Here is a 26,939-nt window from a genome sequence, read left to right as displayed (position 1 = left end):
TTATTCTCGATTACAGTCATTGGACAAAAAAATTATCGTTTATAAATGAAAAAACTAATCATTTTTTATACTTTTTATACTTCCTACATGTGAAGTGAGATAAACCCCATTGTTGCATATATTTTTCTTGCAGTACTAGATGACGTACTTGAACAAGACATGTTCAAGAAATAGATACAACAATGATATGAATCTCACTCCATATATAGGAAGTAAAAAAAGCACTAAAAAAGATGAATAGTTTTTCCATTCATTTATGGCTACTTTCTATCCGGTGAGTCGGTGACTATTTTCTTGGGAGCAATATTTTGTTACACTCACATATTTTGGACTTTATATATACTACTTTTGCCCTTTATAAATATAAAAATATTACAGGAGAATATTTAATGATGGGTAAAATTAACACTTTATGTATTTTTTTTTGTTGACGTCAGCGTTTTCCATCAAAACCCTAATGGATAGGGATTAGTGTAAATAATGAATTTTCGAAAATAATGTAAGTGAAATTTCGAATTTTTTAAAAAAATATAATTTATACTTTTAAACGAGTTTAAATGTAATTATTCCTAATTTTATATGTATATCCATGTCATAAAAATTTCAAAGAACAACAAAAGTACCAAATGAAGTTCTTGGACAAATGTTTTCGACATAACAATCATAAACCATAGAATCTTTAACCAACATACAATGGGAGATGTTAATGATACTAGCACATGTTCAAGTACTTTTTATGTAAACTTTCTTTCAAATTTAGCATAATTATGAATAATTATTTATTATTTAAAAAATTATCAATATCTCCCGATTTTAACGATCGTCTAATAATTAGTCTATTCCGTTAGTTTTCATTAGGTTTTCATTTATTTTTTGTGGTGCACAGACCAAAATGTCCTTGTGGGCTAAGGCTTATAATTTTATTTATTTTTAAATTTTTTATTCACTAAGTGGATAATTTTTTTTATAATTGTTCAAATTTTTTCATCCACTCCTTTCGAATTTTTTTTATAAAGTTTAATGATTACATAATTTCATCAAATATCAAGAGGGTATTTATAATTTTTTAGGTAATAAAGGAGTAATCGTAATTATAATTTTATTTATTTTTAAATTTTTTTAGACTAGGTAGATATTTTTTTTATTTTTTTTCATCCACCCTGTTCAATATTTTTAGAAGTTTTTAATTTTCTAAAAAATAAAAAAAATATAGTAAAGATAAAGTTACAATTTCATACCTCCATCCAAGAATTACATAATTTCTTTAAATATCAGGGATATTTATAATTATTCAAACGACGAGAGGGCATTCGTAATTATAACAAATCTCATAGAAGATTGTTGTACTTTGTCCTAAATAAAACAAATAACATAATCATTACTTACATAATGTTAGATATATTAAATGAAGTAAAAAAATACAATATAATTTAAAATAAAAAAATCCAAGTGTGGATAAGCTGCCCAACACCACTAGAGGTTGAAGCCTTGAACTACATTATAGTTCCCGAAAAGGACAATTAGGACTCAACTTCTAATCCAAATGGGACTGTATATGGGATGTTTGTTCTACGACTAATACTACTCTAATATATATATATAACCAAAGCATCCATCGTTGCTCTTACAATCAATCATCCTAACATCACATGTATACTTTGTTTCAACTACGAATATCTGCATCAATGGCTGCTGCTGCTTCTTTCAAGAAACTACTTCTCCTCCTACCCAATATTCTTCTTCTTTGCTCCTTAATTTCCTTTGTTTCTTTTGCTCGCTCTCATCCTCTCAAGATTTGCAACTTTGATCAAATCTATCAACTCGGAGACTCCATTTCCGACACGGGGAATCTGATCCGGGAATTCCCTATTGGCTCCTCCACTCCGTTTGCTAGACTACCTTACGGTGAGACCTTCTTCAAGAACGCGACCGGTCGTTGCTCCAATGGCCTTCTCATGATCGATTACATAGGTATGTTTAAATCTTGTATCATATATGTTATTGCTCTTGAATATTATTATTCATCCATGTCTTCAACTTGACATTGGATTGTCTCTCTCTATAGCATTGGATGCGGGTCTACCTTTTCTGCCAGCCTACAAAGACAGGGATGCAGATTTCAAGCATGGAGTCAACTTTGCGGTTGCCGGTTCCACAGCGTTGCCCTCTCACGTTCTGGCTGCTAAACACATCTTGTCTCCAGTCACCACCAGCTCCCTCACCATACAGTTGGGCTGGATGTCCACTCATTTCAACTCTATTTGCCTTCATCACAGAGGTACCTTCATTTAATTACTACTTAACTTGTCATCATCTTCATCTTAATTATACCTACCTACTTAAAACATTAATCATGATGATCAACAGAGTGTGCTGAGAAACTCCAGACTGCTCTTTTCATGGTGGGAGAAATCGGGGGGAACGATTATAACTACGCCATCTTCCAAGGTAAAACGATGGACGAGTTACAAAGCATGGTGCCTGAGGTTGTCCATGCCATTATCAATGCTGTCAGGGTAAGTTGCTTCAATATAATATGTTATAACTATTGCAATATTATTCATTTCTTGTTACATGCTAATACTATTCTTATAATTAGAAAACACCTAAATTCGTCTGACTCTACTTTGCAATTTGATGCAGAGAGTGATTAGTTTCGGTGCAACAAGAGTGGTGGTGCCTGGAAACTTCCCCATCGGCTGTCTCCCGATCTATAAAACAGCTTTCCACACCAACAAGTTGGCAGCATACGATGAAAATCGATGCCTGAAGCAGCTGAACGACTTCGCAATGTACCATAATGAACAGCTGCAGCAAGCCATTGAAAAGTTGCAACAAGAGCACCCAAATGCCATCATAGTCTATGCCGATTACTACAACGCTTATCAGTACCTGCTCCATTTCGCCAAATCTCATGGTATTTAAACACACAACTTAGAACAACAACAACAACAACAAAGTTAGTATGTAGCTAGATATTTGTGAAGTTCATTAGATAAAACAATAATTGTTGTTCAACAGGGTTTGATACAGAAAGGGCTTGCTGTGGAAGTGGAGGCAAATACAGTTTCAACATGACAAGAATGTGTGGAGCTCCAGGTGTCGGTGTCTGTGCGGATCCGGGTCGATTCTTGAGCTGGGACGGGGTCCATTTGACACAACAAGGATACAAGATAATGGCTGGGTGGCTGGTTCATGACATCTTCACCAACCTCCACTGCCATTTCTGAGCCACTATTAACATCTGTTCTTACAACATTGTGGTCATTGTTTAGCTGTCTGTTTAGTATCAGTAGTCATGTGGTCTTAGATAGGTTTTAATATAGTATTTTTCTATGTTCTGGGTCATATTTGGTGAAGTAAATAAAGCAAGTTAGTTTGCTGAATACTGAGCATCAATCTTGTGCTATATTTTTTTCACCCCTTCATTAGGACTTGAAGCAAAATACTCCTTTGTCATAATATAACATCGATTGTACAAGCACTACTACATTCATCTGATCATTGTCTTCAAATTGATCACTTGAACTCACGGTAACGGTGGCCTACATATTACACAGTATTCTCAGGTAGAAGTCGTGCTTCGTATACTTCTTTGACTTTAGCTACACAGACAGGATCGTCCTTTCCGTAATTCTCCTGCTCGTTGGTAAGCAATAACATGAGGAACAAGGGGAGATGTTAATGATACAAGCACATGTTCAAGTTAATTACTTATGAGGAGCTCATACAATTATAAATCTCAAAACGCTTACTTTTTATGGAAACTTTCTTTGAGATTTAGCGTAATTATAGAATACTTATTCATTATTTAAAAATTAGCAATACCCCCGATTTTAATGATTGTCCAATAATTAGTCTATTCCGTTAGTCTCCATTAGGTTTTCATCTATTTTTTGTGGTGAACGGACCAAAATGCACTTGTCGACTAAGGATTATAATTTTATTTATTTTTAAATTTTTTTTATTCACTAAGTGGATAATTTTTTTGTAATTGTTCAAATTTTTTCATCCACTCCTTTCGATTTTTTTTTATAAAGTTTAATATTATATAATTTCATCAAATATCACGAGGGTATTTATAGTTTTTCAAGTAATAAAGGAGTATTCGTAATTATGCCTGATGTATATAGCCCAAGGAAGAGTAAAAGGGCCTAGGGCCCCTCATAGACAATTTAACAATTCATGTGGGGTGACTACAAAAAAAAATCATGGATTTAGCCCAAAAAATGTGGCCCAACAAGTGGTGATGGGCCCAAGACCTATGTTTAAATGCTCCCACATGGCATACACTTGGATCGTAAAGTGTATCTCCCAGCCAACATGAAAAACACATGTCAAGAGAGGTTCCCTAAAAGCCTCAGACTCTTAGGAGGATTCCTTGTAGATTAGGAGTCTTCGTCGGTGAAGGATCCCCTCAATGCGGAGATTGACTTGCATCAACAAGATTAACAGAAGATAAGATTGTAGTTTATCCCAATAATTTTTATATCCATTCCATCCAAGAATAGGGCGCACGTGCAAAAACCCACCAAAAGGGGACATCCCCCTATAAATACAGATTTGATCCCTAGTCAGGGGATACATTCCAGACGCTGGAATATTGCTGCCAACTCTTACTTTGACATTCTCTTTTGCATTCTTAACACGATTTCTCTCATGAATTCAACTATCATATCACGATTTATCATTATAATTTACTTTTACGATTATTTTCTCTTAATTCAATACTAACTTGAGCGTCGGAGTACTAACGTATTGTTTTGTAGGTTATGTTTCTTAAGTTCTTATTTCTTGGCCCAAGTCCAGATCTAAAGTCCAAGCTCATCAAATCCGTGCTATTTTTATACGCATCAACGTCAGACCTCAAAATTTTGTTTACCCTAAATATAAAACAAATAACATCTCAGGTCACAAGAGCAGTGCACATCACACAGAATATGAATGCCAATATCAGAAAGAGATACAAATTTCATACAAAGTATGATTCAGAAGCGCTCATTCCATTAAAAAAGATATATTCAAGAAATATTTGGAATTTTCATAAAAGTCATGCATCCATTTAAAACATCCTTTGTATTCCTATCCAATAACACCCAATTTTGAAGTTGGCCAAAACTTAACACTACTCAATCCATCACATATAATTATATTCATACTCATGTCATAAGAATGGCAAAGAACAACAGAAGTACCAATCAAATAGTTCAAAATTGAATTCTTGGACAATGTTTTAGGACATAACAACCATATCCTACAGTGAAGTTATTCTTGTTCATCACACAAATTTGGACTTAACCCTTTATTTTTTTATCAATATTAATGATGGGATATATCTAACACAATATTAAAAAGATTAAAATAATTCTACTCCCATAAAAAGAAAAAAAAAAGTAAAATATCCATCAGGTCTTAAAATTTGTCTATTTCCCATTCAGGTGGGGTCATGCACCGATCCAACTTGACTTGGGACTCGGAATCAGGGTTGTTCAACAGCCTTGTACTTTAGAGCTCGGGATGATAACTGAAGACTATATAAGTACGAACATTTGACCCTATAAACACCCTCAATAATTTCAAGTAATGGTACGGCATTTATTTACTTGCACACTAGCTTACAAGCTTTTATTTTGATTTCTCAAACTTGCAAACTAACTTGAATGAGTCTAACGAACTTCTTTCTTCTTAGAATCCCATAACATCCAAATCGAACTACTTGACAGACGATATAGATTTTCGATCCGAATCAAATAAGAAAAACAAAAAAGACAATTAAATATATATAAATTTAAGGGGTCACATTGCTCTCTGTTTATGTTTAGGGGTCTTTTTATGTATTAGAATGTCTATAGGAGGTAAAATGCAATTAAAAACTAGATAAACTATTGTCAACCAATATGCACGTGCCGATGAACTCGTCCAACCCAAGTGTGGCACGTGAGTGAGGCACAATGGAGACTCTTTCATTACAATATACGATAAATGCAAAATTAACAGTTATTTATTTGTTAATCTACGCTAACATAAGAAAAAAATATAAAAAAAATCATCTAAGCAACAGTTTATGACATCATCATTTTAATTTTTAAATGTAATAATTATATTTATAATTAAATAATTTTAAAATTTATTGTGAACTATCTTTTTATTTTTCTGTAAATGTGACTTCACGCTTTCTTATAGAAACCCCATAATTTTTTTATTGTATCAATTATATTAATATATTTTTTTAATGTGATTATCTAATTTACATATTTTATTTTTATAAAAGAATATATATATAAAAAAATATTTATTATATGTTCTCAAAACCAATAGCATATGTAGACTATAGAGCACATTGCCAACAGGCCACGACCCAAAAATAAAAAAAAGGAAAAAGAAAAAAGAACGGCCGATTTTCAATTTGGTTTTCTGTCTCTCTCTCTCTCGCTCTCTTTCTCTCTCTGCAAACAGTGCTGCTTCCTTTTGAAGCTTTTTACAATTTTATTTATCTTACTGCAACATGTACTTTTGCTTTCTTTGATGTTTCTGTTGCTTGCAAGAACAAAGAAACTGTTAATGTTTTCTTCTAATTTTCTTCTTGAAGAAGATTAACAAGTAGAGGAAAAGGAGCAGTTTGGTGAGAGAATAGAGGGGGGGAAGGAAAGATCTTTGATTGCTTGAATCTGTTAATGGAACAGCTTATCAACTTCATTATAAGGCCGCCCAGGTGAGAAAATTTGATCTTTCTTGTTCTTGTCAACTCTTTGTTTCCCTTGGGTTTACATGTATTTTCATTTTAGATGTAGTTTAGGTTCATACATGTTGTTGAAGTTTGAATCTTGTTGATAGTCTGAGATGGGCTTTGAGTTTTCTTTTTGTGGGTTTTGGTTTTGCCTTTTAACTATCTGGAAAATTTATGTATATTTGTTTGTGGGTTTTGTCTTGTCTACTCTCTTATGAATCTTTTTGGGATTTTCTTGTTGTGTGGTTGGATTGGTGCTTTTATGATATATATTTGAGAAATCATGTGTGCTTAATGCAAAATTCTGCACCGGTTCATTTATTGTTCTCTGATTTAGTTTGAAATTCTCATTAAGTTATTTGAATTCTTTTTGTTGCTTTTATGTTGGGATTTATTCGTAATTTATTGCTTGATCTTGTTTGTATTTAAACGGCAAATTCCATATGAAAATTTTTGTAACTAATTGTTGGTTGTTTCTCGTGGACTTCAATGTGGTTAGTTAGCTAATAATTTGAGGATAGTTGTTCAGAGAAGAATGAAGTTTCTTGGTTGATCGCTAAACTGTACTTGAGTCGGCCCTAAGTTCATTTTGTTCTGAAAAGCCTGTTCTTTAACCTGAAAACTGTCTTTGAACCTCGTGATGCTAGATTATCACTTGTATCTGAATGCTTTCTGGTAATCTGAGTCGTCATCTAGGAAGCTTGTTTGAGCGGAAATGTTTCGGAAAATGCAAATACAGCGGAGTAGTTTTAATTTTTCAAGATCCAATTCCAGGTTTTCAGCTGTACCTGATTCAAGCGGGCAGATACTGTTCAGCATAATGATATTCTTGTCTATGCTTAATGGGTCGAGACGTGAGTCCTTAAACATGAGATTCCTAAAGATGATTTACATCCTCTGCTAGGTAGACCAAATATGTGTCAAAGCTATGAATTATTCAACTAACCAAAGAAGAAATACTAGGTTGACTTAATTTTTGGGAATGAAAATATTACCAATGAAGAGGATGACAACAAGAAATCTATTAAGTGGCGACATTCATGTAAACAGTAGAGTTGTTTGACAGACTTTATCAAAGATATTAAATTTGGGTATCTTTCTAACTTAGTCTTTCTTACCCATGTTTTCTTCTATATTTTTCCCTGGGATAACTGGCAAACTAAATGAGGAGGAAAGAAGTAATATCCATCGCTTTCGTGGTCTGAGTATTTAGTAGCGTTATCACTAACAGCATGTTAAGCTTAAGGTTCTCTTACCTGCATGGAAAAGTTATTTGTCACTAATGTTTGTAAAGTAGTGCCGAATGGCTTTACGAGATTCTATAGTTTCTTTCAAGATTGATTTACATAATAGCAAAGAAATTTATCCAGATTTAATTATGTAGAATGCTGCGTAAAGAAATCTGATGGAATAAAAATGGAGAGCAATCTATTGTTATGAAGATGGGCTGTATTTGTTGTCACATTTTATGCTAGTTATGCTAACATCACATGGAAAGGTGGCAAGTTTTTGTTCCGTAAAGGTAAAGATGTCTTTTGAGGAAACAAGTTATAATGATATAATGCAGATTCCACAATGTGCTTTGGTACGCTGCCTAACCATTTTCTAGGTTCCTTAAGTCTGCTAAATTCTGCTATCCTGTATTGCTACTAATTGTGAGTAAGGACCATGATGTTTCATGAATAAATTATCGGCATTTTTGTCAGTATACTGCTATGCTGAGTTCTAAGTCCCAACATATGAATGCCTGTAACTATTGTTTATATCAATGGTACACATCCAACTTTTCAATATTCTTGGATGACAGAGCTGAATACAATCCAAAAAATGATTTGTTAGATCAAGAATTTATGCTGAAAGGCAAGTGGTACCAGAGGAAAGATTTGGAGGTAAGAGGCTGTTTATGATGATGCTTGGATCTCTCTCTCCCTCTGTGTGTGTGTGTGTGTGTGTGTGTGTGTGTGTGTGTGTGTATTCTTTGTCAGAGTAAACATTAATTGAAGTTTAGAAAGGGTACATAAAGTTGCTGTTGACTTAAAGGGGAGGGGTGGGTCTGACTGGATCCTCATATCCCTACGGAAGGATGTATTTATTCAGTATTCCTACTTGTCTTTTTCTTGTTTGTTTTCGATCCTGTGAATGTTTATACACATAAGGTCATGTTTTTTCTTAATGACTTACTGGAAGCAGATATTCCCGTCACTATATTGCTTATTCTTTCTCCAAAACCCTTAATTTTAAGATTAGACTTGACGTTTGAGTCTTGACTGGGGCAGGACTTCTTGTATTATCCTTTCACATCTTTTTTACCTCCCAACTCCAAGCTTCATTCTCATTTAGTGGATATTTGATCTATCTTTGGCCCATTATACACTTTTTAAGGAAGGATGATTTTGTCCAAATATGTATATTATAAACAAAAATATTTAAGAATGGACCAAGTATTTTATTCTATCTTTTGGTATTATTTATTGGAAGTTATCATTACAAATGAGTACCTTTTCATCCTGCAGGTTGTAAATAGTCGAGGAGATGTTCTTCAATGTAGCCATTACATGCCTATCGTCCGCCCTGAAGGAAATCCACTCCCCTGTGTAATCTATTGTCATGGAAATAGGTTAGTAATTTTGATAATGGAAATACATATTGGTTTGAGTATATAACAAACCAAAGTTCAATTGTAGTTGAACAACATCAAATAATAGAATTATGAAGATGTGGACCAACTTACTAAATCCATGATACTATTACAATTGTGAGTGATACCTAACAACTAGTGGGTGGGCCACACTAGCGGCTTTTGACATTGTATCACTTTACCAGCTGGGTAGATCTGGTCTCTTAAACAGGACAGATCAAACTGAACTCAGCTGCTGATGTGAAGTTGCCCACTCCTCTTGTCCCTTGCCTGCTTCCCCTTCCATCAGCATGCTTACGACATGTATTTATTAAAACAATCAAGTTACTGTTAAACCTTGTGAACGAGAAATTGAGCTGAGGAGGTCTGATAAAGGGAGCTCTTGTAGAAGGTTAAACCACCAATGAAATATTTTTGAGTTTCTCTGGTTGCTTTTGTTTTTCCATGGATCATGCAAGCATTTAAGTAAATAAGAGTAACCGGTAGATTCATTTTCTGCTTTGAAGCCTTTGGTTGACCCATTGGGTTCTACATTTGTGAATGAGAATTAACATGCAAAGAACGTGTGGATTTGGATACTGGTGATCGTCAAATTTACTATATTAGAATAAGTAAGATTCCTTGTGGTTCTTTTTATTGATGAACCCAAAATAATTCTTAATGTTAATACCAACTTAACCTGGGTAACCACTGTTTTTTTTCCCCTCAAGTAGCAGAATATGGTCATATACAATGAACACGTGCTCATATTAATAAAACATGAATCAGCTGCTGAAAAATTAAGTAACTCAAGTCTAATTTGAGAAACACTGTGTCAATAGGTTTCTGTTTCCAATCACAGTACTAGAGATGAATTTTATATTTCAGTGGCATAACTCTTTTATAGATTCATTATATGAGTGCATCAGAAATAAGCTTGAATCAGCATGTATATTTAATATTTGAAATTGACTAAAGTTGTAAGTAATGAATTTAATAAAATGAATCTGTCTATTGGCTTAAAGTAAGGTAATTTCTAGGTAGGAATTGCAAAATAACATCAAATCCTTGCTTTGATGAGAGAACATTATTTGAAAAAGAGGCCTGCGCTGTTTTGCTTTATTGGCTGGGAAGTAGTTTTCTTTCAGTTTTGCAGAACTTTTAGGTTTAAATTTCAATATTTTCCTTGTCATCTACCGTTGATGGCTAATTAGCTCTTTATGTTGATCGTTTCTCAGTGGTTGCCGAACAGATGCTAGTGAAGCTGCTATCATATTGTTGCCATCAAATATAACTGTTTTCACTCTTGATTTCTCTGGTTCTGGACTATCTGGAGGAGAGCATGTCACTCTGGGCTGGAATGAAGTAAGTCGTTTTTAACTCATGTCATGTCTCCTATTGACCTCATTAATGTGAACCTTAACCGGTCATCTCAAAGAAATCTTTTCGTCTGAAAATAATGAGAACCGTAAGGAAAAATTATGATAACTAGGTCAGTATATAGATGGATACAGAGTGATTTTGAGGAGGCAAGCATAAGGAAAACTTGACCATGTACTTGGTGTATGCAGAATGATCCAGCAAACAACTAAACATATCTAAAAAACATAAAAAAGAATAGGGGAAAAATGCTTCATCACTAACTTAGTTAAATCTAAAGGTTAACAAAAGGATTTAGAAGAAGCTAGGAGATTATAACTCTTGAAGATAGCTGAAGTCTCTTTGAGTTGTAGTAGGAAAAGATTTATCTCTTTGTTTTCTGGTTTCATCTGCCAGATCACTAGCAATACTATGTAATGTAGTTCAGCACGTATCTTCATCTTAAATTCCTTCAGATGCCACAACTATTTTTTACTGGTAAGATGTGGTCATGATTTTGCAGAAGGATGACTTAAAAGCTGTGGTTGATTATCTACGCGCAGATGGGAATGTTTCTTTGATTGGTCTTTGGGGCCGCTCTATGGGAGCTGTTACTAGGTTGGTTTCTTCTTCCTGTGTTGCTATGGTAGGGGTCATTTCGACATAGTAAATTGGTTCCAGACTTCATAACCCTGCTATTGGTTGTTCAATTGGAAATGAAATCCGGAGAGAGTTATGCATACCTATATATATATATTTATAGATCAGTTATGAGGATTCAATTTTAGACAGGTGTTGCATGCTTTACTTTCCTTTCCTCTTGGGTTATTTTTGTTTTTGGGTTTCTTTTTGTTCTTTTTTCTTTGGGAGCGGATCTCCTCTGGATGAGCAAGGCCGGGTCCTAAACCGTCATAAATGGGTAATACACCTGATAGTTGCAAATAGCATACTTATGAGCACGGACTGTTTGATCATGTGCTTTATATGTACTGCCTTGGAAAATGAAATAGGAACTAAGAGAGCTTGTTTTCTTGTCTAAGCACATCTGATTGTGTATTGATATCTATAATGCTAACATCGTTACACCCTTTCAACTCAAGTTCTCATATATCCTGCATCATTGATAAGATAATACAAAACTTGACAACTCTGCTTCTGTCAGCTTGATGTATGGAGCTGAGGATCCTTCCATCGCAGGAATGGTTCTGGACAGCCCCTTCTCTGATTTGGTTGACTTGATGATGGAACTGGTTGACACTTACAAAGTTAGGCTTCCCAAGTTCACAGTAAGTTCATCAGTTTATCAAACATAATTTACATGCTTCTTGTAAGACATGCATGTCAATATCGTATGAAGACCGATATCTCTTTTATTCTTTCTTGGCTTCTTTCACTTTTGCCGACTGGCTGTTTGTTTGTATTTTCTCCCTTAATATGTAGGTTAAGTTTGCAATCCAGTATATGCGGAGAGCCATTCAGAAAAAAGCAAAATTTGACATAATGGATCTCAATACAATCAAGGTATCTCCATCTAAACAGTCATCTTAGATCATGAGCATGTCTTGTGCCAAATAGTTTATATTTCCTCTTATTTCTCTTAAACGACATTTCCCATTAAATAGAGTTTCTTCTTTGACCTCGTCTAACGATTCAAAAATTTACTTTGTGTTTAACTTCATGAATCAGGAATACCGCAGAGTTTTTATTAAAGTTATGTTTCCGGAAATAAAAATTATACAATTTTGGTGACTATTTAACCAAGGAAGAGGCGTACTATATCGAAAGGCTAACTATTCTTAGTATGGCTTCAAAACTGCTTTCATTGAGCACACAAAGTCTTCTTGGGTTGTCATGCCTTGAACCACATATGTTTTGTTTAAAAGGTGGAAAATAACTTGTTCTTCATGTGTTCTGTTAGTAACAGTGGTTATGATTGTTTTCAGGTTGCAAAGTCTTGCTTTGTTCCAGTTCTATTTGGTCATGCCATTGATGACGATTTCATACAACCCCATCACTCTGATCGTATATTTGATGCTTATGTGGTAATTGTTCTTACTTTTTAATCTTTTCCAAATTTTGTTGTATCATTTGATTCTGGGTACTATTTTCCTGTAATGCGGATTGTGCTGTTATAAATTCCTGCACATAATAGATTGGCATTTTGCTTGTTCCCATGTAATTTGCCTTTCTCCTACATAGTTTATTTATATCTTCCATGGATGTATTTATTAAATGAAGGAGGATTAATTAATTTGTAAGATTTCTGCCTCCCAACATTATCCAAGCCTGATTATGAGTTAATTATAGAATGACAAAGTGAACAAAATAACAACGTATCGGCAATATTATTATAGGTAAATGCAAAATAGTCTGTTAAGGAATGTCTAATGCATATTCGGTGTGTTTCATCAGTTCTTCCATGTTCTTGTTCTACTTCTTGCATTTTGGCCCTTATTTTTATCGACGTGCGATTCTGCAGGGGGACAAGAATATAATCAAATTTGAGGGTGATCACAACTCTCCCCGCCCTCAGTTTTATTTTGATTCCATAAGCATCTTTTTCAACAATGTGTTACAACCTCCAGAAGATGAAGTAGGGAGTACATATTTTGACTTGAGTCATGACTATTTCCCCAAGGTAAACTGCTTTATTGCTCTGCCATTATTGTTTCGACTGTGTGGATCTGGCTAGATCTCTGGCTTGTATACAACTTATATGACCGATTGTACAACCTACAGGGAAACTGGAGTACTTTCCATGATCTAGAGTATCCTGATGAATTATTGGGTTCACCTGCTGGTTTGTTGATTTTTGTTATTCTCGAAGTTCCGAGTTTTTCTGACTTTGACTGTTCTTTTTCTTGGAAAGCTGCCAAAGCTTATGTTTGATCAAATTCAGGTCCAGCAACGAGTAGCACTGAGGATGCCATTAAGCAACTTCGCTCCAGAAGACCTATGAGTATGATAGTGGTAAGTTTAAGTTTCTTTGTCATAATAATACAGATGTTGATCAATGATGTTATCTATTCCATCGTGGTTCCAAAAATACGATCAGGTTATATTGTATGGTTAAATATGGAGTCGAATAAACATCTTTTTCAGCTACGCTATAATTCTGCTCAAAAAGTTTGCATAACAGTAAAAATGAATCATTTACTGCATTTTGCTCTCATATCTAGAGGATATATAAGTAGATTCACTAATTGTGTTATATATCTTTCTAATTTCAATCAATTCAATTCGTTGGATAGTAACGGCTGATAGCTGTGTTTTTATTATTCAGGTTCCTGCTGATATTTCATCAAAAGATAAACAACCTGATGACCAGGTACCTTCTACAAATTTTAAGCATAAAAGTTTCAAAGTGCGCTTGTATTGGCAAATGTTTCATCATTACATGTTTGACTTTGGTGAGATGATATGCTTCATACGCATCTGTTGCGACTATTCTTTGCCTGTGCTTTGCTCTTAGCATGGCACCTGAGGAAGCATGGACGGCACCGACTTATAAGTAGATTTGGAATTTACACAGTGAACTGCTTTTATATACAGAGATACAGTTCTGGGGTGTCGCTGAGATTCTAATGATTTATATTTACAGGTGGAAAGTAGAGGTTCTGATTCTCAGGCATCGTCTTCTAATATGATCAGCTTTGAACTCTCTGGTGCCAGTCCCCATGGTTCAAATGTGCCTGCATCAATAGATGATGATGAATATGTTGAGTACCCACTTGATAGTTTGGCAGATTTCCCCAGCAATGCGGAAGAAGAAGAAAGGGCAAGTATCGGTTTCTTGAGTCTGCTGTCTGAAAAAATCCTCACTTAAGTTTCCACCACTGAGAAAATTTTACATGTGCCACTTCTTTGGCATTATATAGAATATTTTATATTCCTATGTTTCAAGAAATGTAACATTAAAATCCCATCAAATTCATAATATTACCACCAGTTTAAATGGAATGAAGTAGCACGAAGACATTGTAAACCTTGGAGAAAAGAACGGGGATTAGTAAATAATTACACTGACTTTTGAGGGAGGTCATTGTAGTCAATAACTTTCTTTCTTGATTTAATGAGATGTTTTCCATGACATTCACTTGTCTCGACCTTGAGAAGAATTGTCATTTGGCTGACATTTTAGCTGCTAAACTTTGTAGATGCTGATGGAAGCTGTGCTTGAGTCACTAAAGGACCTTGAGGTGAGACAACCTCGAGTCGAGCAACCTTCATCGGATGGTGGGAATGACGTTGAATCAAAACCAGAAGCAGCAAACGGACAGGAGGATTCTTTTTCTACTCAAAACAAGTCCTTAAAAACAGAGTTAGTCTCCACTTCAGCAGCCGATGAGCATAAACTGGTGTCTGAAATGCTACCTTCTGATCCGAACGAAGTACTCAAATGTAGTCCCTCTGCAGAAGTGGAAACTCAGGAAACTAGTTTTCCTTGTGACCTGTCAACGTGTAACCACATTGTATCTGATGCTGACAATCACTCAAAGGAGCCGTCAACTGTAGTAAAGAATCCAACAAGCAATGATGCTGTAAGTGATGGGATGTCTCATAATGGTACACCATCAGGCGATCAGAGTTCATCTGAAGTCGACATGGCTGATCGTACCAAGGTCACTGTAAAAGTTGTCAAAACCCCGACAAACAATATCATGGATGGCCTGTTACGTCGTTGGGATCTCAATTTCTTCCGTAACAGATGATTATTCAATTACATGATGAAAGAATGCATATGTTGGGAGTGTATAATTTATGGGCAGTTGACATTGGTAGATAGTGTTTGTGAAATAGTTGGCAATGGAGGAATATGAAGATACAAGAACAGAAAAATTGCAAAGATGGTTTCTCTTACAGATGGGATATATAAGGATTCTTGGAGGATGTCATTTGTTGTAACCACTGATCAAATATTCTTTCCCAGGTTGTGTACAGGTGATGCGGATAATGTTTTAAATCATATTTGACCCTTTTTACTGATTTCTAAAGTCTACTTATGGACATTTAAGTTGCTAGAACAAGTCCAGGAGTTATATTTTTACTTGCTCTGGAAATTCTTTAAAAGAATGGCAATTTTCATAGCTTACAGTGAGGACCTGCATTACCTGACCTGATGCCCACCGCTAACTGCAACGAGGTGAAATGACGTTTTTCCAAGAAAAATTACATTTACACTCCTAAATTATGATTTATTTACATAAATTAGCCCTGCCTTTTGAATAATACATATAGTCATTGGAAACGTCAATATTATTTATACAAATCATCCTTGTTTTTTCATACACCTCACACAAATGTTAATATCATTACACAAACTATCGCTACAGTTCATCTTTTTCACCTCCAAACGATTTCATAGGCTCCACTTCTTTGTTAAATCTGTCGTGCAACACAAATTCTCAAGCCACCAATGTGAATGCACCCATAGTTTCAGATACCATTGTTCTCATTGTTGCATATAATTTTGTGACAATTTAGTATCAACTTGTAAGAAGCATATTCTGAAAGAGTTGCTGCTATCATGGTTGAAATTCGCGGTATCGGTGATAATATCAGTTGGTATTGTTTCATGTTGGTTGTTGGCGTATTGGGATATTATCCGACGTTACTAAGCAAATGTGTTATACAATATTTGAAAATTTATCAAAAAATCAGTAAAATCATAAAAATAATTAAACATCACAAATTATTATCAATCAAAAGTTTTATAATATCAAATATCGATAAATGAATTAGAAATGCTTAAGATATATGTGTATAGTCAAAAGAAAGTGGATCGTCAATTAAATTCAAAATGATTGCCATCATCATCATCAACATTCCTCTTATAACGCTTTTTATTTCGATTAAAATTAATTTTGATATAATTTTTAATGAATAATTCAATATATTGAATATATATAATATTTGAAAAGAAAGATTCAATTAAAGAAATGGTGAAGAAGAGACGGAAAAGAAATCTTAATCCACTTTGTCAGGATCACTCTCGACAAGAGTTTTCACCATAGGCTGAAGAAGAGAAAATTTCTCACTCATTTGAACCCATGAAACATCATCTCTCTTTCTATTTCTTGAGCTTGATCCCTTTTTCAGCAATGGAGATTACAACAAAAGGAGAAAAATAAGATAGTGATGGAATAACGTCATTATATCCCTCCATAATGCCCAAAAGCAATTATCGTATCTCCTCTTCTTCAGTTTCTTGGTCTCCCAACCATATTTCAGTAAATTCATTTGACATATTCACACCGATAATATCGGATATTATCGGCGATATTATTGGAGACAAGCGATAATTTATTGATGATAATATCAGATATTATCAGTGATACCAAATCATCTATGACATTATAGGGTATCGGAGTGTTTTTATCAGATCGGCCAAATACGTATCGACCGATATCCGTATTGACCATGGCTGCTATAGACAGGAAGCATTTGTGGACTTGCAGTTAGCATAAGTAGTTCTGCATACTACTTCCACGGTTTTCACCAAGAATTCTTGCTGGGAAAAGCAGGCTCCCAATCAACTAGAATTGATCTCATGTGTTTAAGAATCTGCAACTTTTTATACATTCAGATTATCCGAAAAAATTGCGACCAGCTTAAAAATTCCCTGAATTTGGTTTCGTTTCGTTTTCAAATATTACATTAGTTCATCTGTGCTCCTTCAGTAGTATTAAAGTCGAGCAGGGACGTAATTTCCAAACCATCAACCAAATCGAACAACAATGATCGATTTAACAGACAAGTTGATCCATACACACAACAACATTCACAAAAATAAACTTACTGATCAGTGTTTCTGGCATAAAAATGAATATATCAATGATTGAACAACAGATCAAATGGAGGGCGATAATAGCATTAACAAAGTTAGCTTCAAGACTATCTTAATCAGCTTTTAACATGTACTACACTAACCTAATAACCAAAATTTCTTCAGGATTCTTTAAATGATTGCTCTCCTTTGCTGCACTTTAGCCTTCTCAGCATCAATGATGGATTCCAGCAACTTCACCGAACCCTCCAAATCGCCTTCCTTATTAACAACTACATAATCAAACTCCTTCAAATGCCTCAGCTCTTCCCTAGCCGACGCAACCCTCATCAGCAAAGCCTCTACCGTCTCCGTTTTTCTACCTATCAATCTCTTCACCAAAGCCTCCTCACTCTCAGCCACCAAAAACACGAAAACGGCACTATTTCTCAAGATCCTTCTCAATGTAGCAGCACCCTGAATATCCACTCTCAACACAATGTCACACCCTTTAGCCATGTAGTCCCTAATCTGCTGCTTTGGGATCCCCTTATAATCACCATACACCAATGCATACTCCAACAGCTCATTTTTCTCAATCATTCTCACAAACTCTTCTTTGCTCACAAAAAAGTAATCTTTGCCATCAACTTCTCCGGGCCTTTTGGCCCGGCTCGTGGCGGTAACCACAAAATGCAAATTTTCTCTAACTTCCGTCAATCTCTTGATCACTGCATCTTTTCCCACACCACTGGGACCGCTGATCACGACGATCAGAGGGTTGGGGTTGGGGACTATGGGCTGAGAGCTAAATGTGCAGCCCAAAGAGGCTTCCAGGGCCCGAAAGACTCCGGCCCGGCCCGAAGTATCCGGGTGCGGAATGGGAACCACTTCGGGCCCCCTAGGATCATCCATTGTGGAATTCGTAGAGTAAACTGAAACAAAACCCTGTGAACTTATAGATTTGGTTCTATGAAACCCTAATCTTAGGGTTTTGAAATTCGATGAAAATATTGGATAAGAGCGCGAATTGGCAAGAGGGTTCGTGGATCTTGAGGAAGGCAAAAATGGGTTCATATAGGATTTTGATGTGGAGAAGCAGAACCTTCGGAAGAGCATGGAATCTTCTGGAAAGACCAATAAAGCTGCTGAATAATAGTAGTAAACTTAGCAATGGGTTTTATCTCATTTTTCTATTTCATACTCCCATCACATCAAATTAATGGGTGTAGTTAAGTGAAAAAGAAGAATTATAGGATTAAAATTAACATCAAATTTTTGAGATGAAAAATGAAACTAGATATAGTTTGAAAAAAACTAAAGGGCTAAACTTGAAAATTTTGTAACTAAAGGGACTAAAAATGATATTTTTTATATTGGCAATGGCGTGGCAATTGGAATAAAAGAAAATTAACAATTTTAATTCTGTAATTTAGAGGATTACTTTTTATCCTATATGAATTGATTGTTGCAATTTAATCTTATAACTTTATAATTTTGATAATTTTAGTCTTTTTTCAATTAATTTGACTAAAAAATTACACGTGACTTAATTCAATTGCAACTTTTGTTCTATAAATCAATTCATGCAAAATCAAAATTGTCAAAAGCACTTTATATTATAGGACTAAAATTACATGACTAAATTATAAAAATCAATTAGCGATTGGACAAAAAATATCACCTTAAATTAAATTGCAGTTTTCCCATTGGAACCTCAGGCTTTATGGGCCAAGAGTTGCTTACAAGCATGACTTTCCCAGGAAATCAAAGCAGCACAAAAGTCGACATCAAGATTTAAGACAAAGAATTAACATGTTTTGTACTCGAGTTCATAGATTCACACAGATTAGCAAATGTTAATTATTAAATTACACGAAAAGATACTAAGTACAACGAACAACATGAATTTTGTCAGTCAGAAGGTCATAAAATGAAGTAAAATCAACCAGGTGGTGTTAAGATTACTTCTGCTCTTCGTCGGCTTCATTGCCCGTTTCTGCATCTCCGACTTCCATCTGCTGCAACACTGAATATCGACCACCGTAGATAAGTATCCTTACAAGGTTATTACAGACATTCAACGAGTCGCTTTAACTGTACAATCTTGGCTAAGACTTCAGTTTAAGCATATTACAAAATGAACCATCGACTTCGAAAAGTTACACAGCACCCCCCGTAATCATGTCTTATATTACAAATTCCCCCTAAAAAATAAGTCGCTAGAGAGAATCTGTAATGTAAAATATAAATACAAGGGGCATTGTGTAATTTTCCAGAATCAAGTGATTTTTTTATAATATGCCAAACCTCATAGGTATATATGTTATTATCCCTTAATTTAGTATCCAGAAGACAGTATTCTTGAGATCCGTCAAACGTACTGAACTTACAGCTGGCCAACTAACTCCAGTAGTGCCAACGTGTGTTCTTAAACTCGGCAGCTTGAACCCGCTCTTGTTGGTCGTTTTCGTGTCAAGAAGTTAATACCAGTGGCTTCCGGCTCCACTTTGAGCAGCAGCAACTTTCCTTGCCATGTACAGATCAGGCTTTGGCTGCAGTCCGTTAGATCCTTCAGCAATGCCTTCACCACCGTCACTCTTGCAGCCAGGGTGCTTTCTCGGGTAAGAAGAGCCAGGGACGATGTACTGAGCTGGCATACCGGGATTTCTGACCATTTTCCGCTGTTCAGTTGCCTCCATCGACGCTGCGGCCACCCCACAGTTGTTGTAGCGTAAAACAGGACCAACGACCTTGCCTGGCCTTGCAGCTCCCCTTGCTGAGGGGGACATCATTATTATCAGTGAAATGACCATAATACCCCTAATAAGAGCATCAGCCACCAAGAAAATGGCAAATAATATGTGGGCAACTTTGACATTTAAATCAAGCAATAATTATACTGAAAACTAAAATAGCATTAATGGGGTGATATGCAATGTAAAATATGACAGCAAGGGGGTCGGTATAGTTTCCAAAATACTGAGGACCTTTCTGCAATATATACCTTGGATACTTTGAGGAACTTGGACAGGTAATCTCGTCATGGGAAGTACGGATCGATCAACTTGTGGCTTCTCGACTTCTTTAATGGAGCACTTAGAGAGATCATTGGTTACGTCGGACAAGTTCTGGTTTGAGTTATCGGAGTATAATACACATGGCCTGTACCCAAACCAACTTTTAGCTGCCGCTATAATTCAAAACCGATTCAGTGGCAACCCACTATTCATGCAACTTTAGTATGAGACGGCGCAAAAGATAAACAACAACACAAATGACATTTACCTGGGTAAAGATGAGGAATGTTGTCTCTCGGGTGGCGCGGCGGCTCCGCTTCCATAGTGCTCCTCAAGATATGCAAATTGCTTCTTGAATTTGTCAACAGCACTATAGACCAGGAGAAAACACATTAGCACCATAACAACAATCAATTGGTATTGAAAGCACACTAAAACAACACAAAATGTCCTATTTCTTATAAAGATCATAATTTAACGAAAATCATCCGAAAAGGGGTAAAGATGGTTAAAAGAATAGGACGAAGACCAAACGAAAAAGCGTAACAGAACTTCAAAACTAGCTAGTACTTTGGCTTAGAAGGAATTTTGATGCCTCGTATAATGGTATTAAGGGGGAAAAACAAAGAAAAATTAATATTGTGCTATTCAGCTGATTATAAAACAATTATACTCAGTCAGGTCTGCTTGAAATTGGCAGGGTATAATTTAGAGCTTGTCCAAACCATTAATAATGAGAAAAAACTCCTAGAAAACAACACAACTCGGGGTACATGCTTATAGTCTTTAGTTGTAACTTGTAAACTAATCCCAGAATATCCTAGTATTATTACCAATCACAGTGAAGATTATGCTGGGACAGAATTAAAGCTTATGTTAGAAATTTGAGCAAATACGATAAGCATTTTAATCTATGAATTTTAGGGACAATACCTTGGATACATGAAGCTTGTTGGTTCAGCTCCCTCTAAGTACTCTTTCAACATCTTTGGGTGATATTCAAGAATCTCTCTATATATCAACTCCCTAACATCCTCCTTTGTAATCCTTCGCCTTTCAAATTCAAATTCCATTTTAGTAACCGGTTGCGCGGAAGGCTCTCTCTCAACTCTAGCCAAGTTCCGAAAGTATGGATCTGCAAGAGCCTGACAGATTGCAACGACAAACTCTTCTCTTTTAACAAATTTGAAATACAAGGACCGCTAGCTCCATTCATTAACAATTAGGTGAGAAAGAGAAAGAAAGAAAATGTAAAATTGTAGTTAACCTCTTCTGCAGAAGGTCTGTCCTTAGGATCAAAAGCAAGCATTCTTTCTAACAAGCGAAGAGCAAGGGGGTCGGCATTTGGAAATTTGTGGGACAACGGAATCGCCTTCTTCTTTCTCATGCTGCTTAAGTATCTCCGAGCCTTTTCATTTCTTATCTGTCACATAATTGTGGAGTAAACAAGAAAGTCAATTCAAGTACGAAATTTGGAGTTGTGCAAGGGCAAAAGGATATAGTCAAATAACGCACCCTTGCAATGGTTTCAGGAGGCGGAGTTCCCAAGAGATCAGTCATCAGGTCTAATTGGTGAACCACATTTTTTCCGGGGAATAGAGGTTTCCCAGTCAAAAGTTCGGCGAATATGCACCCGATACTCCAAATGTCAATTGCGGGTGTATACTGTAAAAGAGACCATCAGGCAATGAATGTTAGAACTATGATAGTTTTCATCAATAGTTTTGTATTGTCATATATATGTGACATAAATAATGAGTCAGAGATGTCTACCTTAGAGAAAAAAGACCCACACAATTCAGGAGCTCTATACCACCTAGTTGCAACATAATCCTACAAGAATATCAAATGTAAGAAATATAAACTTCATAAATGATTATATAAGCTTTCCCATACAAATAGCAGTAAACCTAATCAGTCAGTAAAGGAAATAAACAGCGGATGAAAAAATAAAGAATAGAAAGCATACAGTCCAAAATATTGCAGTAGGAGTGTCGTTGAAAGCCACTCTTGCGAGGCCAAAATCACAAATCTTCAGTTTGCAGTCAGCATTTGCCAAGATATTTTTTGGCTTCAAGTCTCGGTGAAACACATTAGCTGCATAAAGGAACAGGAATTGTTAGAACACACAAAGACTTTCCGTCCTTAATATAATGGAGAGTTATTGAAGTTCAGAAAACATATACTGATTGCATGACCTGTATGTATGTATTTCAAGCCTCGAAGAAGCTGATAGAGAAAGAATTGATAATGTTCTGGAGTCAAGTCATCATTTGCTTTAATGACCTGGTGGAGATCAGATTCCATCAGTTCAAACACAACATATATGTCCTTGAATTCTCTTCTAGAAGGTGGCAGCAAAATATGTTTGATCTCCACAATATCTGGATGACGTAGAAGCCTAAGAAGCTTAATCTCCCGAAGAATTCTTGTGGCATCAGATACATGTTCAAAGATATCATTTATCTTTTTAATTGCAACTTTTTCTCCAAGATGGGTGTCATAAGCTGAGCAGACGACGCCGTAGCTACCTTTACCAATTACTTCCTCAATTCTGTATCTGCTTCCTTCACCATATTCTGTGAAGAAATCTACATCTCCAGATGCCTGCAATTTAATAACTCCTTATTTATAAATGGACAAGAACAAGAATCAACAAAAACATGGAAAAGGTACACCGTGTCTCAGTCATCTAAATGTACAAAATTCATAAGCAAGTTTTTTAAAATGAGAGGAAAAAAGTTAATGAAAGAAAGTAAACTAAACACTTGGGAAAACTCTATTTGCTGCATTACCCATTGGTTATTATTATCAGTCGATAATATGATTAACCTTTTAACGGTTTAACCTCCACCCAAAGACCAAAAATCTACTTTCTTTCCACGATTCCATAATTTCAAAATCACATGCATCTGATTGTGTATCCCACTTTTACAATACGAACTGCAGATATTCTGAGAGATATTCAAGCAGATATTCTCGAAGTTGATTCTACATACTTGAATTCTCAAAACAAGCTGAGAGAGACAAAAGCCTCCTCTATTTTACCTTCTTAGACAAACTTTTCCATCAGAATGTAAAAACTAGAACAAATTCTGCTATAAAAACAAAAGGATCTACTTTTTCGTCACCAAACGGACCTACGGTCTTGCACAAAAATGTGACACAAACCTAGCCTAAAGGAAAATTTGAAGCTCATGTTGCAGAAAATTAGATAACTAGAGCATAAAAGGCTAAAGCTAACAAACAAATCATAGATTTGTCTTTAGGGAAACAAGGAAGAGAGGGAAAGAAGTCAATCATTTCAATAGCTCCAAGTCTCCACATTACCTCCCATGATTTATTTTAGAGAAGACATGCTAATCATTTCAATACTAACCAAGAAATTCCACATTGTTTTCATATTTACTAGTGGGAAAAATTTAAATGACACGCAGTCATTTGCATTTCGCAATGCAAACTTCAAATTGTGCGATTTTCCTTTCGACCAGGCACAGCCCAAGAGATACGACATGATTAAATTCTCAACCAAGGAAGAGAACAACATCAATCTGTTCTCTCAACTTTTTAGTATAAACTTATCCATCAGAAAGCTCACAACTGAGAACTGCATTTCAGAACAATGCATTCCGGTGGAAAACAAACTATTGCGAAGATTTTACTGTAGTAAAATGTAACAAAAAGAAGACCAAGAAAGACTAAAAATGGTGATCTAAGAGCTAAAGGGAAAAGGACCAAGTTGAATAAGGAATATAAACATGACAACTAGAGGCCCAAAAGGCCAAAAAACTACCTCAAAGACAAAGTTAGACATATTAACTCTCACCATCTGCTCTAATCTTGAATCCCTTATAAATAAAATTCAACCCAACTTTCAGGAAATCCAAATCAAATCTTTACATGAAAATCTCACTCCATGAAGCCAATTTGGATAAAGTTACATACATATGAAACCCAAACTAGATAAAATTCCAACTCACGTTCGAAAATCAGTACCACAGTTCAACGAACATCCATATATAAACACACAGAGTTAAAATATCACATACAACTTACCGCACAGCTGAAACTCAAAGAGTGTACCTTTTTTCTCTGATCAGGCTGCATATTTTATCCAAAAAGCATCTACGAGAAGGAATCTACACTAACGCTGAGCTAGATTAGATCACACGAACCCACAAAAAGAGAGCTGACTTCTCAGCAAAAATCCCAAATTTATTTTGGATCGGAAAAGGAAAAGACTTCAGAACACAAATACAGATGAATCTTAAAGAAACCCCAGATGATATTTTGAAGAAAAACCTCAAACTCGATGATAAAAGAAAAGGGTCTGATCAGAAACCTGTCGACAACTCATATTTGAGTATATAAATGCAATCTTTAATGGGTTTCCAAAGCTGCAGACTTCCCCTATATGGGTAGAAGAAAAAAGAAAGAGATTTTTGTTTTTAAAAGGGGTGAAAATTTATATGATGAATCAATATATATATATGTAGCTGGAAAAATGGGAGTTTTCCTAGATCTTTGGCGATGATCTCTAATGTAAGAAGAAGATAAAAAAAAAAAAAACTCCTCAAAGTGAATGGTTTTAGTGAGAGAAACTGAGGATTTTAAATGCTTTTTACAGTTTTGGATCTTTTAGAGAAAGAGAGAGAAAGAGCTTGGACAAGTGGTCTGTGTTTTCTACTGTTTCAACTGTGGGAGAAAGGTAAATATGAGAACATATCCAAATATACATATATATATATATTATACACTATTATAAAATTGACGAACTCTCTACATTTAAGCACGGCCAATGATACCGCTCCATCATAATATAATTAATTTATTTAATTTTTTAAATTTTATATTAATTCATAAGTTAATTTTATTTTTTTTAAATATAATATCTTAATATATATTTTATTTATTTATATTATATTTAAAATATAAAAAACATTTATTATTTATTCAAACGAACGGCATGCCCCTATATATATTTATAATATATATATAAAAAAAATTTCTCACAAATAACGTTTATGACACCTCAACACCAACTTTATATTATACTAATAATACCCATAAATTATTTTTTTTCTTTATTTACTTTCTTTCTTTTTTATAAATATGTTGAATTGGTTTATATATTATATTTAAATAATTAGCACAAGCACTTATTATACCAACATGAGGTCGGTGGCATGTGCACATCACATGGCTTACAGATGTATACTAGGTAGCTATTTTAAAATATAACTTTTAGGCATACACAATTCAATTCCTAGTACACAACTGTCTACATGGTAAAACACAACATTTTCTATTTTTTTTTAATCTTTTTCTTTTTGCATAAAATAAGAATTTTGACCACCATATGAAAATGTATAATGTGCTTTTTCTTAGCCTAAATTGTACAAAATAATAATAAAGAAAAAGAAAATCAAATGCAAAAAATTTTCAAAGCATTTGTTTTGAGCTATTACAACTGTGTATTTGTATGTTTCACACATGAATAATTATGTCGGAGTGTGGAGTCTGACCTCGACATTGTATTCAGATTTAACGATCGTGAATTCAACTTCATGCTAAGTTGACAGGGGTTGCAGGGGTCAGCCCCAGTACGAAGAGAGGATTTGGGGGTAGGAGTAAGATAATAATTTTACAATATTTTACAAGTGCCTTTAATCTATATCATTGATCCCGTTTATTTTGTGATATGGACTATTTGGATGGCATGATAAAAACATGTTATGTGTTAATTATACTATGTTTACTTAGTCTGTTTGAATAGAATGGATGAGTTGAGTTATTCAATATAAATAATGATTAGTATCAGACTTTATGATTTGAAAAATGCACCTATAATATAAAATAAATACCTTACTTAGATGTACCCTAAAATTACAAAAGCCCAGTGAAGGCCCCAAGTGGACTCGAGTAAGGAGTAGGGAAGCCCAGACCCGAAATGGGTGGCAGTATAAGAGCCCTTGACCCAATTCAGAGGCCCAATCGGGAAGACCAAACATGCAGGCTTAACTACTCTTAACCTGAAGGCTTTGACGACTAGAGGGTCCCTTCTAGGCTAGGCCCGAGACTTGCCGCGCCTTGATGGACACTGACGTCCATGGTGGCAAAAGGATCCACGTGTTCAAAAGCATCTTAATTCAACTTATTCAAGGTGTCGATTGCTGCCAATTAGGTACATAACCCAAGCCTTGAGGAATTTTAGTTGGATCTGCTATCCTAACTGTTGCATTGAAGACACTGGCAACCTTATCCCTAAAGAACGACCCTTATCTAAGGATAGTTTCACTCGATGGAGTCAACTTTTCTATGAGGGGTAGGCTCCGAGTAAAGTCCAAGAAAAAATAACCTCCTCCCAAGCATTAGGAGGTTGGCTATAAATGATGACACTCCCTCATTTTGAACGGTAACCTTTTGAGTTACATACGCACACGAGAACTC

At 35.2% G+C, this 26,939-nt stretch overlaps 4 protein-coding genes across 4 annotated transcripts; 2 read left to right on the top strand and 2 right to left on the bottom strand.

Moving 5' to 3' along the window:
* The first annotated feature begins 1,557 nt into the window (after positions 1-1,557).
* Positions 1,558-3,388, top strand: LOC105157065 (GDSL esterase/lipase At5g03980-like). Its single transcript, XM_011073360.3, has 5 exons — positions 1,558-1,971; positions 2,066-2,278; positions 2,368-2,516; positions 2,644-2,917; positions 3,022-3,388. The coding sequence occupies exons 1-5, from the start codon at positions 1,650-1,652 to the stop codon at positions 3,228-3,230; spliced, it is 1,167 nt and encodes a 388-aa protein (XP_011071662.2). The 5' UTR covers positions 1,558-1,649; the 3' UTR covers positions 3,231-3,388.
* Positions 3,389-6,361: 2,973 nt separating this feature from the next.
* Positions 6,362-15,689, top strand: LOC105156947 (uncharacterized). The gene is made up of 14 exons (XM_088878866.1): positions 6,362-6,712; positions 8,535-8,616; positions 9,241-9,344; positions 10,583-10,709; positions 11,227-11,321; positions 11,866-11,989; positions 12,144-12,224; positions 12,647-12,745; positions 13,183-13,341; positions 13,443-13,503; positions 13,603-13,673; positions 13,987-14,031; positions 14,305-14,481; positions 14,861-15,689. Exons 1-14 carry the CDS (start codon positions 6,675-6,677, stop codon positions 15,413-15,415), a joined length of 1,818 nt encoding a protein of 605 aa, XP_088734992.1. The 5' UTR covers positions 6,362-6,674; the 3' UTR covers positions 15,416-15,689.
* A 1,794-nt stretch (positions 15,690-17,483) lies between these two features.
* Positions 17,484-18,670, bottom strand: LOC105156946 (guanylate kinase 2, chloroplastic/mitochondrial). The gene has a single exon (XM_011073219.3). The coding sequence runs from the start codon at positions 18,586-18,588 to the stop codon at positions 17,662-17,664; it is 927 nt and encodes a 308-aa protein (XP_011071521.2). The 5' UTR covers positions 18,589-18,670; the 3' UTR covers positions 17,484-17,661.
* A 595-nt stretch (positions 18,671-19,265) lies between these two features.
* On the bottom strand, positions 19,266-25,188 carry LOC105156945 (mitogen-activated protein kinase 15). Its single transcript, XM_011073217.3, has 10 exons — positions 24,573-25,188; positions 22,688-23,096; positions 22,459-22,586; positions 22,263-22,322; positions 22,005-22,154; positions 21,757-21,912; positions 21,423-21,634; positions 20,758-20,859; positions 20,477-20,634; positions 19,266-20,248 (listed from the first exon to the last, which is right to left on the bottom strand). The coding sequence occupies exons 1-10, from the start codon at positions 24,594-24,596 to the stop codon at positions 19,953-19,955; spliced, it is 1,695 nt and encodes a 564-aa protein (XP_011071519.1). The 5' UTR covers positions 24,597-25,188; the 3' UTR covers positions 19,266-19,952.
* Positions 25,189-26,939: the final 1,751 nt, after the last annotated feature.

Source organism: Sesamum indicum, linkage group LG3, assembly GCF_026168435.1.
Source record: "Sesamum indicum cultivar Baizhima isolate 11 linkage group LG3, ASM2616843v1, whole genome shotgun sequence".
NCBI lineage: Eukaryota > Viridiplantae > Streptophyta > Magnoliopsida > Lamiales > Pedaliaceae > Sesamum > Sesamum indicum.
This window is presented reverse-complemented; position numbering and strand designations above follow the sequence as displayed.

Bases quoted from the DNA above. Each gene is read 5' to 3' on its own strand.
- LOC105156945 (XM_011073217.3), bottom strand. From the start codon at position 24,596: ATGCAGCCTGATCAGAGAAAAAAG. The intron at 22,155-22,262 runs GTAGACATCTCT...TCTCTTTTACAG, and splicing joins GTGGGTCTTTTTTCTCTAAG to TATACACCCGCAATTGACAT. The intron at 20,635-20,757 runs GTAAATGTCATT...GTTTGGGTACAG, and splicing joins CATTCCTCATCTTTACCCAG to GCCATGTGTATTATACTCCG.
- LOC105156947 (XM_088878866.1), top strand. From the start codon at position 6,675: ATGGAACAGCTTATCAACTTCATTATAAGGCCGCCCAG. The intron at 8,617-9,240 runs GTAAGAGGCTGT...TTCATCCTGCAG, and splicing joins ACCAGAGGAAAGATTTGGAG to GTTGTAAATAGTCGAGGAGA. The intron at 14,482-14,860 runs GCAAGTATCGGT...TAAACTTTGTAG, and splicing joins ATGCGGAAGAAGAAGAAAGG to ATGCTGATGGAAGCTGTGCT.
- LOC105156946 (XM_011073219.3), bottom strand. From the start codon at position 18,588: ATGCTCTTCCGAAGGTTCTGCTTCTCCACATCAAAATCCTATATGAAC.
- LOC105157065 (XM_011073360.3), top strand. From the start codon at position 1,650: ATGTATACTTTGTTTCAACTACGAATATCTGCATCAATGGCTGCTGCT. The intron at 2,279-2,367 runs GTACCTTCATTT...GATGATCAACAG, and splicing joins TATTTGCCTTCATCACAGAG to AGTGTGCTGAGAAACTCCAG. The intron at 2,517-2,643 runs GTAAGTTGCTTC...AATTTGATGCAG, and splicing joins CCATTATCAATGCTGTCAGG to AGAGTGATTAGTTTCGGTGC.